The sequence below is a fragment of the Mercenaria mercenaria genome, chromosome 1, assembly GCF_021730395.1.
Source record: "Mercenaria mercenaria strain notata chromosome 1, MADL_Memer_1, whole genome shotgun sequence".
Taxonomy (NCBI): Eukaryota; Metazoa; Mollusca; class Bivalvia; order Venerida; family Veneridae; genus Mercenaria; species Mercenaria mercenaria.
The window spans coordinates 110,895,155-110,909,859 of NC_069361.1; the positions used below are offsets into that span (position 1 = coordinate 110,895,155).

Here is a 14,705-nt window from a genome sequence, read left to right on the forward strand (position 1 = left end):
TTTCTGAGAGATACTGGAGGTTATTAGCATGACCTTGGCTCAAGACCTTTACCGGAGATGCAGCCCGCACTGGTGTCACAGGTGGCGTATCATAGGTCGTCTTACATGGTGTGTGGGGGACTACTGTTTTTGGTGAAGACCACCCATGCCCATCTTCTGCCGTCACGCCTAGTGTGTGAGGGGATACCACCTCAGGGGGAAAATATTCTAATTGTCTATTGGCTGTAATGCCTGGTGTGAACTGGGATAACGCCCCTGGGGACCAATATCCAAACCCCCAATTGCCCTCATGTCCAGTGTGTGAGGGGCTACCCCTCCCGGTGACGGCCACCCATATCCCCACATAGGCGGGTAACATCCCAAATGAGGCCCAGTCCCACCCGAGTTACCTGGGGATTTTGTATTGCTGCAAGGAGTACTTACTTTCTCAGCCATAACCTTAGATATAAAGTATAAAGCTGATATATCTGTTGTAAATTAAAATACTCTACGTTTTGCTATTTGTTTTCTTGAATTCTGAAAACCTCAATAACAGACAATATCCCTACATCCTCTCTAATTTTTATTCTTTTTGACCTTTGGTACAATAAGATATGTACAGGGAAGGATACCTTCCACAAATGAACCAAAAGAAACAGTACACAGTAACACTTACTATCTTTCTATCCTTGAATTGAATAGAATGGAATGAAATAACTTTTTGAATAATTTTGAAAAATTCCAAGTCACCGGTTGTTGTTGTTACCGGAACTTCCGGCGTAAAATGAAAGTACTTTCGGTTTGGCACGTTTTCCGTGCGCGAGGCTTAAACTTCTGAAAAATATGACAAAACAATTTCTTTTGTCGAAGCAAATTTAATTAATCCACTAAAAGAATGTTCAAACCAGATCGATATAACCCCAAAAGAATAACCGTTTGAGCCTTACGGCGATTTTCCCAGTTTTTTTTTTGACAGTCCGCAGGCTGTATAAACCGGGCTAGAAATTATAGAAATAACCCTTACTAATCTTACACAGGAATCCTGTTCAGAAAAAACCTGGCCGAAGGGACAGTTCAAAGGCTTTCGCTTTCTACTACGTAACGGACAGGGACCTACTAGGGAATTTCCAGGCGAGATGTTCGCGATTACTTCTGACACCAATATAGCGAAAATGGCCTTCGCTATACAGGAGTTGACACTCCTATTAGAGACAGAAAAGGTTCCTAACCCTAACAGGCAGAAATAACTACAATATAGGTCACTTACTACCCAGATGGCCCTGGATTTCGGTGGATGATACAAAAGTACATGTACAATCAATGGAGTCTGGTCGTGAAGCGATGCTGCTCGTCGGTGATTGGTCCTCCTGGCCATGTGATAGGAATCCTCCTCTCTGATTGGCTGGTTCTCCTGTGACCTCTTACAGTGACCTAACTAACCCTAACTACGTTCCCACTACAATATGATATGGATCCCGTTTTAAATTTTTGGATTACATTCCAACTGAACATCTAATTACGTATCACTTTTTTCGAATTTCAGTAGTTGAAAACAGCTTATAATTACAGCTGCTTTGTAGACCTAGATCTATATTGTAAAATTATGTCACTCTGGCCAGGCTTTGGCTGAAGAACTTCAAGAAGTCTTAAGAGCATCCGCACACTAGGCGATTATTTTAAACTGGTTGTATGCAATCTACTAGATCCTATTATATGTGGAAACAGATAAATAAGATAAACAAGTGACTGTCAATCAGAAAGATCTAGAATCTATAACATTTTATTTCAAAAGTGCAGATCTACTTACTTTCGATTTCGCAAGCTCCGCCATCTTTGTTTCTTTGTTTCTTGTTTATCTTCTCCCCCCTACATAGGGGAACCGAACAGGGTTCGTAGATGATTGCGTTAAATTCCACCACCAGAATCACAGTTATATTAAGTCCACCACCCGAATCACCACAGTACACGTGTCGCGATACACACTTTATACAGCTCAGTTTATGGAAGAAGCGCTATTTACTTAAATGAAACCTTTTTGCATGAAAGAGTGTTTGGTACGTTGTGGCCCCCGCCCAGCGCAGGCAGACAGAAGGAATAGCCGTGCTCTGTCCAAACCAAATAGTAATCGCCCACAATGCTTCTCAGGGTCATCTTGTCTCTTCAGGCGGCGAATGATGAAATTAAAACGTGCGAATCACGCTTTTCTCCAAAGGTGTAATTACACCGATAAACAGATATTTGCCTATGGGTATGTCAAGCAAGTTATTAGTCTTAAATTAACAAGAAGTTTTACTGAAGAATAATAGGACAGTTTTGAAATAAGCAACTCATTATTTGCACACCGCGGCCATGTTTTTTGTAGATTTTTAGACAAAAAGGTCATTTTCAGAGCGTGTAAATCTTATTATTTTGAGTAGCTATTCACAAACAACAGTCCCATGCACAATATTAAACACCTCTAGCAAGTTTTAAGACAATCTGATTCGTGAAAAAGATAAGTTACTGTGTTCTGCAAGTTTTTTCTGAAGCACCATAAAAGCCGGTAAAATACGTCAAATTGGGCATATTCAAATCAATATATTTAAATTTCAAGAATATAAAATCAAAATTAAATTATGTAATTTACAAAAGCTATCTTTGGGAATTTAATATGCAAAATTTTGCAAAGATTGGACAAAGAATAAGCATTTGGGCAGGTTTTGAAAAGCATATATAAACCGTGGACCTGGTCACGACCGTGTGATAATCACGCTACACTGGAACAACTGATACGGGGACTGGAAACTAGAAGCATTTACCTTAAAATATGCTGTCGTCCAATCGGAGCGCTAGGTCATAGGTCAGTCGGCCATTACTACCGCTTCGAGAAAGAACCACACACTCTGTTGTTATTTTTGCCGATTTATAATTGCAAACGTTAAGAAAACGTGCTGATTTTGGTGGAAGAAAGTTACAGTAAGTGTGATATTTTTATAACTTATTTAATTTTGTTTTTACGCATAATTGTCTTGACGAATTTTGTTTGCAAAGTTTGCACTTACTCGGTCGGGTGCTAAAAACAAGCGTCGTGGGCAATTTTCGGCATTTCTTGTAATTTCTTACTGATTAGTTTCCAATTATTTATTTAAAAGAATGTTTTTATATATTAGACTTTGCCTTTGTATTTAATTGGGCATTTTTTTTAAAATCTTAAAGAAATATCGTCACATTCACCTGTTTCCCCGATTCAAGCCGCCGTGTGATTTTTCAAAATGGCGGCACCATCTTGCTTTATATGCAGTTTAACTCGTCTTTTCAGTGAAAATGTCGAAAACCATTTTTTATGTAAGTTGCTGAAAACAAAAGTTCTAATGTGAAATTATTGCCTGCAAATGGTTTTTAACGGAAAATATCTATGTTAATATCATTTTTCGCAGTGTGAAAATGGACAAATCTAGGCTCGTTTTGCCGTTCGGAAAAAAATGTCGTGTTTTATATGCTTATTGCCTCGTCGATTCAGAGTATTTAGATCACCTGATTTCTGATATTTTTTGATAAAAATAGAAACTTGTAATTCCAAACTTTTGCCTGGAAAGATTTTTTAATCATTTTGATTTGTTCTTCATTATTTAATTTTGATTTAAATCTGGGGTATTTTTACCTCGGGTCTACTGAAAAGTTTAGAAACAGAATCAGTTTCAGAGAAATACTGGCCTTGAAAAAAAATTTTTTTAAAAGAGTTTTCACATTGTATGATAGAGACCAATGATCACCAACTTTCCCTATTGAAAGTAAGGTCTTTTTTTTCCAAACTTCCAAATATTTGAGCTGTGCCATGAGAAAACCAACATAGTTGCTTTGCGACCAGCATGGATCCAGACCAGCATCCGCGCAGTCTGGTCAGGATCCATGCTGTTCGCTTTCAAAGCCTATTGTAATTAGAGAAACCATTAGCGGACAGCATGGATCTTGACAGGCAGATCCTGACCAGACTGCGCAAAGCCACTATGTTGGTTTTCTCATGGTGCGGCTCATTTTAGCAATGATAATGTCCACATTTTTACGTATTGAAGAAATGACCAGCATTAAATTTGTACATGAAATAGCTTAAGCTTCCTAGTTTCAAAAAAAAATCATTGCACAGCAAAATGCACAGAAGCATGAATGTTGCCGGCTATGCACTTGTATCTTGTGCTGTAATAATCATTTTCATGGCATAAATATTAATATATAAGAATTAAAATCTAGTAACATGTCGGGCCTCAACACTTAACAGGGTCTCGGAATTCTTTAGAAAAATCTCCAAACCATATCTTGCAATTTATTTTTGGACAAAACATCCTACCGAGAAAATTTACTTTGCCAAAACATCGTGGTCAAAACGTTTGACCACCATTCTTATATGAGAGGGTTCGACCCATGTGTAACATGATGACGAGTGGTAAATTAAATTGTCTGTACAATTGGCACTTGCCCAAGTTGCACAAGAGATATTTGACCAGTATTTAATTAAACAACAATAACAACAATGTTGCCTTTTTCACTTATAACTATCATATGGACAAGTACAAAATAACAATTGATCAAAGTGGACAAGTAAGTCAAGATAAGATTCCGCCAGCCCTGTGAACAGATATGGATTTATTTTCAGTATTAAAATTCTTTTCTGACAACAACAGATCTCAGTACATTCACGTTTTAGTTTGTCCGGATGTGCAGGCTGATCTGGATCAGTTCTGGTTTCTAAACACACTGTGTTGGTTCTGTCATGGCACAGCTCATATATCCGAACAAAATTTACCAAAACAAGTGAATTCATTTATATAAAAATTGCAGACAATCGTGGCATGATGGCATCTCCTGTAAACCTGGCATGTTATAAATAGGGCTGTCATTGATAGAAACAATATAAATGTATCAACGATATTTTTTGGTTGACCGATTATCGATTTCCATTTTTAAAAATCGATACTTTACAAATAGAAAAACAATCCAGATATTAAAACACTAGGACCATCAAATAGTGTGCATTTAGATCCTTTTCAATAGCAATAGCAATATGTACATAGTATCATGTACCACATCAATTGTAACAGTTATAAACCAGTGGGATCGACTTATTCTGTTCTACCCCGGTGTCCAGACTCCGTCTGTTCATTGGGAATTTTATGTCTTTAACTCTCCAACTCCATGAAGGATTTCGATGACACTTCACACAAATGTCAGAGGTCATATGACTTCTTTTGTGTGTATATTGCTTTACATTGCAGTGCATTTGTTTTTATTTGGCAGATCGCTGTAATTCTCTTACAATGATTTTTGTTTTATGGAATTATTTCCCTTTAAGTTCCTATAAATAGCTTATTTTTTAGCTTTTTTAACTTTGTTGGCCTTATGGAAAAGGCAAGACTACTCTTCTGTAGTTATTGAATCAGAAGCAATTATTTGTGTATTCATCCTATTAATTGCAAACATTCGTGTGGTTTTCAAAATGATTTATAATAATAACAATTCCTTTCTTGTTTCAGAAAAAGGTTTGGGTGATTGTATCGTATCAAAATGCCCCGCAAGAAGAAGTCTAGGCTTCGTGTTGTAAGAAAATATACATGGAAGAAGAATCAGGATAAGCCGAAGGACTGTCAAAATATCAATGGTAATTTTTAATATTCTTTTATAATTATGTAAATTTATAACTGTCAGCAGTTGTTGTGCTATTAAAGATTAAGGATACATTTTGAATTTGCACTGTCTGTCCATGTGCGTGCTTCAGTGTAAATTCATGTCCTGGTTGTAACTTAATATTCACAGCTGGTGTGGGGCAGGGGGGTGGGGATTGATGTACGATAAATCTGAAAAAATCTTATCTGGTCCCATTATATATTTTACACTTTGAACAGCATTTGGTTATTATTAATTTTTTGATTGCTGGATGTCCGGCATCCGTCTGTCTGTCTGTCAACATTTAGCTTTAGTATGCGATAGAGTCTGTATTTTTCAACTGATCTTCATGAAAGTTTTTTAGAATAATTGCCTTGGTGAAATCTATGTCGAGTTATTTATTGGGCATGTGGGTCAAAAAGTAGGTCACTAGGTCATATCTATGAAAATACATGTTTAAACACAAGAGACCACATTTTTGGTCTAATTTTAGTGGAAATTGGCCAGAATATTTGTTTCCATGAAATCAAAAGGTCATGTTTACACTGTTATGGTGCGTTTCTCAGGTAAGCGACCTAGGGCCATCTTGGCCCTCTTGTATTTATTTTTGATGATAATAGAAAGGTAGTCATTCATTTTGTATACCTTTCTTAACCGAGAAAGGAACATAACCTTTTTGTATCATATACTGAGCTATTTATTCTGAAATGCACACATTTACATTACTATTGTGTAAGAAATCATTATCATCATCAACACTTTAAATACTCTTTGTTTATATCTTTTCAGGCTCTTCATGTTCAGATGAATCCGATCAGTTCTTCTCAAACATGTTCTCCAACAGTACCTGTACACCAGATTCAAGCATGCCGCATCCAAAACATGACGAGAACTTTGAAATTGTTGATAGTGATGGTTATCATGCTGATGAATTTTATGTTATTTTGGACAAGCCGTATAGATATTGTGCAGAGGATGACCTAGAAGAATTTGTTTCTAGTCATAAATGTAGAATGTACAGTGCATTCCGAGAGGAGTGTAAAAGTTCAATTATAGACTTACAAGATTTTGTACCAGTGAAGTCATCTAAAGAAATTAAGTTTGTAAGGTTATATGACAGTGACAGTGCATATAGTTCACCCAGAGTTCAGATGTGTTTATGTGTTGATAGTGATTTCTGCATAAGTATAAGCGTTCATGGGAGAAGCCTACCTGACACTCATACTATATGGAAAGATATAGGCAGGACATGTAACACACTTGCTAGTGTTCAAAAAGCTTTGTGTGAACTGAATAAATACAGTGTTTGTGAAGGTAATCAGGACAAAGACTTACAGGAACTTATACCAGTTGGTGCTTTCTTGGATGTATCAGAAGGTTATCGGTATCAAGGTTATAGAGAGGCATACTATGTTGGATCAACAATACGCTCTACAAGTTGTTGTATGCTCATTAACCAGATTAGTAAGAGATGTCAGCATTGCAAGGTGTATCGGAGAACGCTCAAGAAGACACTGTACCGAAGACAAAGTTCTGAAAGGTTGGCCACCCCCGAAAAAGATTGGACTAGGAGCCGTGTATCAAACTTTAACTTGACTAACAGCCAGAAGGTCCAAAAATTAAAGCAAATGCGGACGTACACAGATCAGTTGGAGATAGAGGTTGCTAGATTAACCGGAAAAGTGAACGGTCTAATACAAAAGGAAGGTGTTGTTTTAAGTAATACAGAATCTGAGGATTTGATTAACATTATGGAAATGTCTGACAAAGATATCAAGGAGAGCTATCCGGATGAAAATTCTTATCAAAGAATATTCTGGTCACAGCAGCAAAAATATTCAAAGCTAAAGAATAAGAGAGGAATGAAGTGGCATCCTATGATAATAAAGTGGTGTATCTTTTTGAAAAGTAAGTCGTCAACAACATATGATGCTCTTCGTCAATCTGGATTTATTCAACTACCCTCCGAAAGAACATTGTTCGATTATACAAGTTTGGTTAAGAAAGGTACTGGTTTTCAGCCAGACATTGTCAATATATTAATGGATGAGACTTCAAAATTTGACGGTCACCAGAGAATAGTTGGAATGCTTCAGGATGAAGTAAGAATAAAGAGTGATCTCGTCTATAACAGACATTCCGGTGAACTTGTTGGATTTGTTGATTTAGGAAATGTGAGTAATGATCTGACGACTTTAAATGAAAATAACAGCACTGTAAAACCATTAGCAAGATATGTTTTAGTTCTAATGATCAGGGGTGTTTCTAGTAACTTAAAGTTTCCCTTAGCCCATTTTGCTACCAATGGGGTTACCTCAGACCAACTTTTTTGTATACTTTGGGAAGCAGTAGAAATTCTAGAACTTGATGTCGGACTAGAAGTTATGTTTATCACCAGTGATGGAGCTTCGCCTAATCGTAGGTTTATACGCTTACATAACGTTGGAGGAAATGAAACTGTTTTTAAGGCCAGAAATATTTTCGCCCCAGAACCTAGATATATATATTTTATCAGTGACCCACCGCATCTTCTGAAAACGGCGAGAAATTGTTTTTCCAATTCATACTCACACAATAAGACACGGAGGATGTGGATGGATGGGTATGACATGTCTTGGCTACACATTGTAGATCTGTACAATGAGCATTGTTCAGGCATTTACAGACTTTGTCCCAAACTGACCAAACAGCATATCGATATAACTGCTTTTGGGGCTATGAAAGTGAGACTAGCAGCCCAAGTTCTCTCTTCAACTGTGGCTAATGCGTTAGAATTGAATTACAATAATCGTGTCACAGAAACCGTAAAATTTATTCGACACATGGATAAATTCTTCGATTGTTTGAATGTTCGAAACCTTGGAGAAGGTCGTAAAAAAAGGAATGACAACATCCTACCTTTCACATCAGTTGATGATCCTCGTCTGGAATACTTACAGACTGAATTTTTAGGGTACTTTCAATCCTGGAAGTTAAGTGTAATGAACAGACCAGGTCAGTTCACTAAATCTGAAAGGAACGGAATGCTCCTTAGTTATCAAACTATGGAAGGGTTAGAGATTACAGTAAACTCAGTAGTTAGCTGTATTAAAGACTGTCTAAGAAAGGGAATGGAGTTCGTCTTAACTGAGAAGTTCAATCAGGACCCTATTGAACAGCATTTCGGGATTCACCGCTCTAGTCAGGGCTGCAACACAAACCCAAACTTAAATGAATTCAATAACGCTATGGTTAAGATACGAACAGTTGGAGGGCAGGCTATTGCCCCATTCACTGGAAATACTAAAAGACACCTGAACTTCCCTGCAGTAGACACTGCTTCATTACCAAAGAGAAATAGAGTTAATAGATATTAAATTGTGTTTTGTAAAGTTATCCTGAAAATAAATGCGCTAGCATTTCTGCATTGTGAAATTTCAACTTTGAACAATAGCAAGTTAGAATAATCAGAAATAATTTGTCAAGTTCAATGGATAATTTTTTCACAAATTCTTATTTATGCGCTGTGACTACATGTATTGATGCAGCAGGGGATATAATGGAATCTTTAAGTCTGTTCATGTGGAATGTTTTTATTTATCTTGTTATATTATTTATCCCCCCACCAAAGGTGAAGGGGATATTAGAAATGCTCTCCGTCCGTGCGTCCGTCCGTCTGTCCGTCCGTCCGTGCGTCCGCAACGATATTTGTCCGGAGCATAACTCCAAAAGTACTTGAGGGATTTTCTTCAAACTTCATACACTAATAGAACACATTGGGAGGAAGTGCAGTGTGCAAGAACAATAACTCTACCTTGCCTATTTTTTGAGTTATTCCCCTTTATCTTATTTTCTTAAAAAAATTTGTCCGGAGCATAACTCCAAAAGTACTGGAGGGATTTTCTTCAAACTTCATACACTGATAGAACACATTGGGAGGAAGTGCAGTGTGCAAGAACAATAACTCTACCTTGCCTATTTTTTGAGTTATTTCCCTTTATCATATTTTCTTAAAACATTTTGTCCGGAGCATAACCCCAAAAGTACTGGAGGGATTTTCTTCAAACTTCATACATGATAGAACACATTGGGAGGAAGTGCAGTGTGCAAGAACAATAACTCTACCTTGCCTATTTTTGAGTTATTCCCCTTTATCATATTTTCTTAAAGAAATTTGTCCGGAGCATATCTTCTTCATGCATGGAGGATTTTGATATATCTTGACACAAATGTTTACCACCACGATGCGGAGTGTCATACGCAAGAACTAGGTCCCTAGGTCTAAGGTCAAGGTCACACTTAGAGGTCAAAGGATACAAGAATAAAAACCTTGTCCGGAGCATTTCTTCTTCATGCATTGAGGGATTTTGATATAACTTGGCACAAATGTTTACCACCACGAGAATGAGTGTCATGCGCAAGATCCAGGTCACTAGGCCTAAGGTCAAGGTCACACTTAGAGGCCAAAGGTCAGATACAAGAATGACTTTGTCCGAAGCATTTCTTCTTCATGCATGGAGGGATTTTGATGTAACTTGGCACAATTATACACCATCATGAGACGAAGTGTCATGCGCAGTTCCCTTCTTTAGAATTACTTCCCATTGTTGTTACTTTAAATAGCTTTTATTGTAACATTTTCATTACTAGTCGTAGGGAAAAATCGAGACCACTTTTCTGTAGTACAACAAACATGCTAAATCCAATTTTGAGGTGTATTTTGACCAGTCTCTTCCTGATAAAGATTTTTGTGTGGACTTGCAATTTTTTTTTTTTTTTTTTTTTTTTTTTTTAAAGATTAACTGCCCTTAGTTGTTACTATAAATAACTTATATTGTAACATTTTTATAATTGACCCTAGGGAAAAAACAAGACCACTTTTCTGTGGTACAGCATAGATGTTACTCTCCAGTTTTAGGTGTATTTTATTAATTTTATTATATATAAGGTATCTCTACCTAGTAAGGAGTTTTTTTGTGGACTTTAAAAAACAAAAGACTTACAATGATTACTAAACAACCACAAAATTAACATTCCATTTGCAAATACAGCTGCTAGAGTAAAGAAATTTGCTTTGACGGGCATATATTGTGACATTCTGGCACTCTTGTTCCCTGTTAGCTTTCCATTCCTTCTTTTTACAGTAGCCATATAGAAAAACATCATAGTTATACTCTTCATGAAAATTAATAAAATTTAGCTGTAAACCACCTCACTACTGACTTATTCTTTCTTCCACATCTTACAACCCCTGATGCGGACCACATCCTTCAATTATGATATGCCCGGTGGGGGGATTAGCCATGTCTGACATGGCTCTTGTTACAAAATGTATTGCAACATTTAAGAAATTGGATATACTGTAGCATGGCATATAATGTTACAAACACAACTATGAGATAAAGTCCTTGACAAAAAAACAATATGGTTAATGGATGACTTTTTTCATAATAGTTTTGCATTCCTTTTTATTCTGATTCATTTACCAAGAATTTATCCTTTTTTTGTACTGGACAATGTACATCTGGTTTAATGTGTCTATTTGGTATTTGATTTATCCTTAAGCACTTTTCTCATGGACTTTGATGATTCATTTGAAGTTTTTAAGAGTTCAAACTTCTTTTTCTTGGCTGCAGCTGGACCTCTTACATTAAGAAAAATAACTACACTTTGTTCAATGATGAAAGAAGAGAAATTTCCCGTAATAACCTTCTCTGCATAATACTTCACCATATGGTCCTCCATGATTACTTCTTTCAAAGCTACATAAGTTTTGGGACAAACGTCTTTTTCATCAACACTGTTTCTTAAGCAGATTTCACATTCCCGAACAAACAAGAAGAAACTGTCACTTGGTACTTTAAGACCACCGCGATTGACTACATTTGTCCACTCAGAAAATTTGCTAACAAATGTTTTCTCGGAGTCTGTTTCATTTTTGAACAAGTTTGCAAGAATGTCGTCACACTTTGTTTTGTTATTTTCTAATCTTTTCTGTAGTATGTGGTAAAATATTTTAGGCGTTTCCTACGCTAAATATACGCTTATCGATATCGGTAAAAACTAAATATCGATCGCTAACGGCTTATCAATATTTACAGGTATGGACGACAGCATAGTACAGATAAATGTATCGATTTATACGGAGTTTCCACTCCCCGTATTAGACCTTCCTGGGTATATATAGTACTAGTTGAATATTTTTATTTTTATATATCATGCAATTAAAATTTACCATACATACTCTACCCTTCAAACACATTTGACACTACCAGACACTACACAAACGACAAATCACACACGCATACACAACTAGCAACATTTTTTACAGATATATAAATCTGGTATAATAATAATAATAATAATTTTTTTTTACGTAACTGATTTTACATACTCCTGGTGATATTGTGTTTTAAGGTGATGTATAGTTTTTAGTTAGAAGTCTCTTTGTAACTCTTGTAAGAATGGCCATTTACATGTTTTATTTGTGTATTGTATGCTGTTATATTTTATGTTTTGTATGTATGTGTGTGTGTGTGTGTGTGTGTGTGTGTGGGTTTAACGTCTTTTATGTTTTGTAAATCGACTAATAAAATAATAACTCTGGACTGATGTGTGTATTTAGGACAGTTCAAAATGGAAGCTATGTCTCATTTTCTTTATCTAGAGAAAAAACGTAAAACGTAAAAGAAATAAAAACATACTTTTTCTGCACGTTCTTAAAATTAAGAATGTTGTTATCTTCTGTCAAATTTCCACTTTTCAGAATTCTTGCTATGCGAGAACTGGTTTAAGATGAGCAAAGGTTGTGCAAAAGGGGGTCAGGTCCACAGAATATGCATACTTTGCTTATTCCAAGGATATTTTGAATTGAAAAAAAACATTTATTATAAATCATAACTTATTAGCAAACTAGTCCATCTTTCATGAATTGCAGTCCAGGCATGTTTTATGGCTTTAATCCGTTTAGTTTAAAAAAAGTCTATATTACTTTTGCACCCTTATCTACAAACTGATTTGATTTGTTTTTCCATGCTCACTTTAGAGTCTAGAAAAGTACAAAGATTCCTTACATATTTAGAAGGTTTAATGGTCTCTTCTCCAATTTTCACAGAAACAGTTTCAGTATGTTTTTCGTTTCTTTGAGAGGTTAATACAATGACTTCAGTTTCATCGGCATTGATTTTCAACATGTTGCTGTTCATCCAAGATACAAATTTCGACGAGACAGTTTTCAACACAGCGTAAAGTGTCCTTCTGAGAGACCGGATTAGTTGGTTTGAAAGATAAGTAAAGCTGTCCATCGTCGACATAAAAATTGGTGCTTTAGTCCATGTTTCTTATATATTGTACCAACTGGTTTAGAGTACATTTTGAAAATGTTTGGTCCGTTCTCTTACCCCTGTGGGACACTATGTCATTTGCTCTGGTTTTGACAATTTACTATCTATGGCCATTTTTTGATAGCGGCCCCGCTAAGATATGAAGTTATCCATTCGAGTGGTTTCCCTGCAATACCAAAGTGGTCGTGGAGGCTGTGCAATAGTGTCCTATGGTCGATGGTATCGACAGCAGCTGATAGGTCAAGCATCACTAACATTGTTACATCATTTTGGTCAAGGGAGTTAAGAATGTCATTTTGAACTTTCAGTTACACAGTCTCAGTGGAGTGAAATTTTCTGTATGTAGACTGGTGGTCTTAGTGGAGACTGTTTAAACACAAGTGTTTTTCCAAACGAGCATCGACTACCTTTTCAAGTATTTTAGACACGTACGGTAAGTTAGAGACAGGTCTATAATTCTTCAAAACATTTGCATCTAGATCTGACTTTTTGAAGAGTGGTCTGATCAACGAACTTTTAAAGGATTTCGGTACATATGCTTTCTCCAATGAATAATTGATTATTTTGTGAGAAATGGTACCAGTTCTTTATTAGTAGCATTATTTCAAAGCCATGTCGGAATTGAACCTAGCTCACACGATTTATTTGCAGATTTTAAATAACATTTTTCACTTCATCCTGTGAGACTGGAGTAAATTCAACAAGTTTATTTGCGTGTTCGGAATTTCCTCGATGGTAACTGCACCGATTTGTATTTCTGTTTCTGACCTAATCTTATTTCTTATTTCATTAATTTTATCGATGAAGAAGTCGCTGAAATTTTGAGCTAGTTCTTTGGATGAGGAAGATGTTGGCAGGGCGACCTCCTCGTCTCTACCAAGAATATTCTTTGTCACTTTGAATAAAGTTTTTTGATCGCGTCTCCACAGGACTCTGTCTTTTCAGAATAAAAACTAGCACGTCTTTGTTTCTACAATTTATTCACAGAAGCACAATAATTTCTGTATATCCCATGATCTACTGTCAGATTTGTTTTTTCTCCATTTGCGTTCAAGTTTTCGTTTCAAATGTTTGGCATCGTGTAGTTCTTCACTATACCATGGAGATGTTGGCCTAGGCACTTTTGCTTTTTTAAGCAAAGGGGCGTGCTGGTCAACGAGTGATATCAAACTGTTGTATAATGATTCCACGTGCTCGTCAACATCAGAAATTAACGTATTCGTGCCGAGAATCTCCAAAGATTTTATTTTGTTTCTGAATGACTCAATGTCAATGGATCTCAACTTTCGAAAGGTCACAGTTTTCCTTATTGGAGCAGGTTTTCCTGCGTCACGATCTGTAGGTATGTTTAGATGGAAGTCACCAACAATAACTATTGGCTTATCAATGGTTGTGTATTTTGAAAGAAACAGGGGCCATTCATGATGAAGGAAGTCATAAGTATTGAAACCGTTCTTTTGTGATGGTGGTGGTCTGTTTACGTCTGAAAGACGCAAGGAGTTCTTATTTGTAGCAATATTACAATCAGTGTGCTCAAATGTTGAGAAGTGTCCGTCACCGGAAGATGTCAGCATTGTAAATACTATACTGGCCTTACAAATAATAGCGACTCCACCTCCGCGTATTTTCCGGGGACGAGGGACTTGCTACATGAGATACCCGTCAGGGACAAGCTCGCTACTGCATGTATTTTCCACGGTATTATTTACCCATGTCTCTGTGATGGCAACAACGTCAAAATCGTTTGAAAGGATAGAATCACAAAGG

The 14,705-nt window shown here is 36.5% G+C and overlaps 1 protein-coding gene across 1 annotated transcript; it reads left to right on the forward strand.

The window, feature by feature from the left end:
* The first annotated feature begins 5,481 nt into the window (after window positions 1-5,481).
* On the forward strand, window positions 5,482-9,656 carry LOC128550306 (uncharacterized). The gene is made up of 2 exons (XM_053529136.1): window positions 5,482-5,611; window positions 6,406-9,656. Exons 1-2 carry the CDS (start codon window positions 5,518-5,520, stop codon window positions 8,970-8,972), a joined length of 2,661 nt encoding a protein of 886 aa, XP_053385111.1. The 5' UTR covers window positions 5,482-5,517; the 3' UTR covers window positions 8,973-9,656.
* The last annotated feature ends 5,049 nt before the right edge of the window (window positions 9,657-14,705 follow it).

Coding starts and splice junctions, on each gene's coding strand:
- LOC128550306 (XM_053529136.1), top strand. CDS start 5,518: ATGCCCCGCAAGAAGAAGTCTAGGCTTCGTGTTGTAAGAAAATATACA. Junction 5,612..6,405: donor GGACTGTCAAAATATCAATG/GTAATTTTTAAT, acceptor ATATCTTTTCAG/GCTCTTCATGTTCAGATGAA.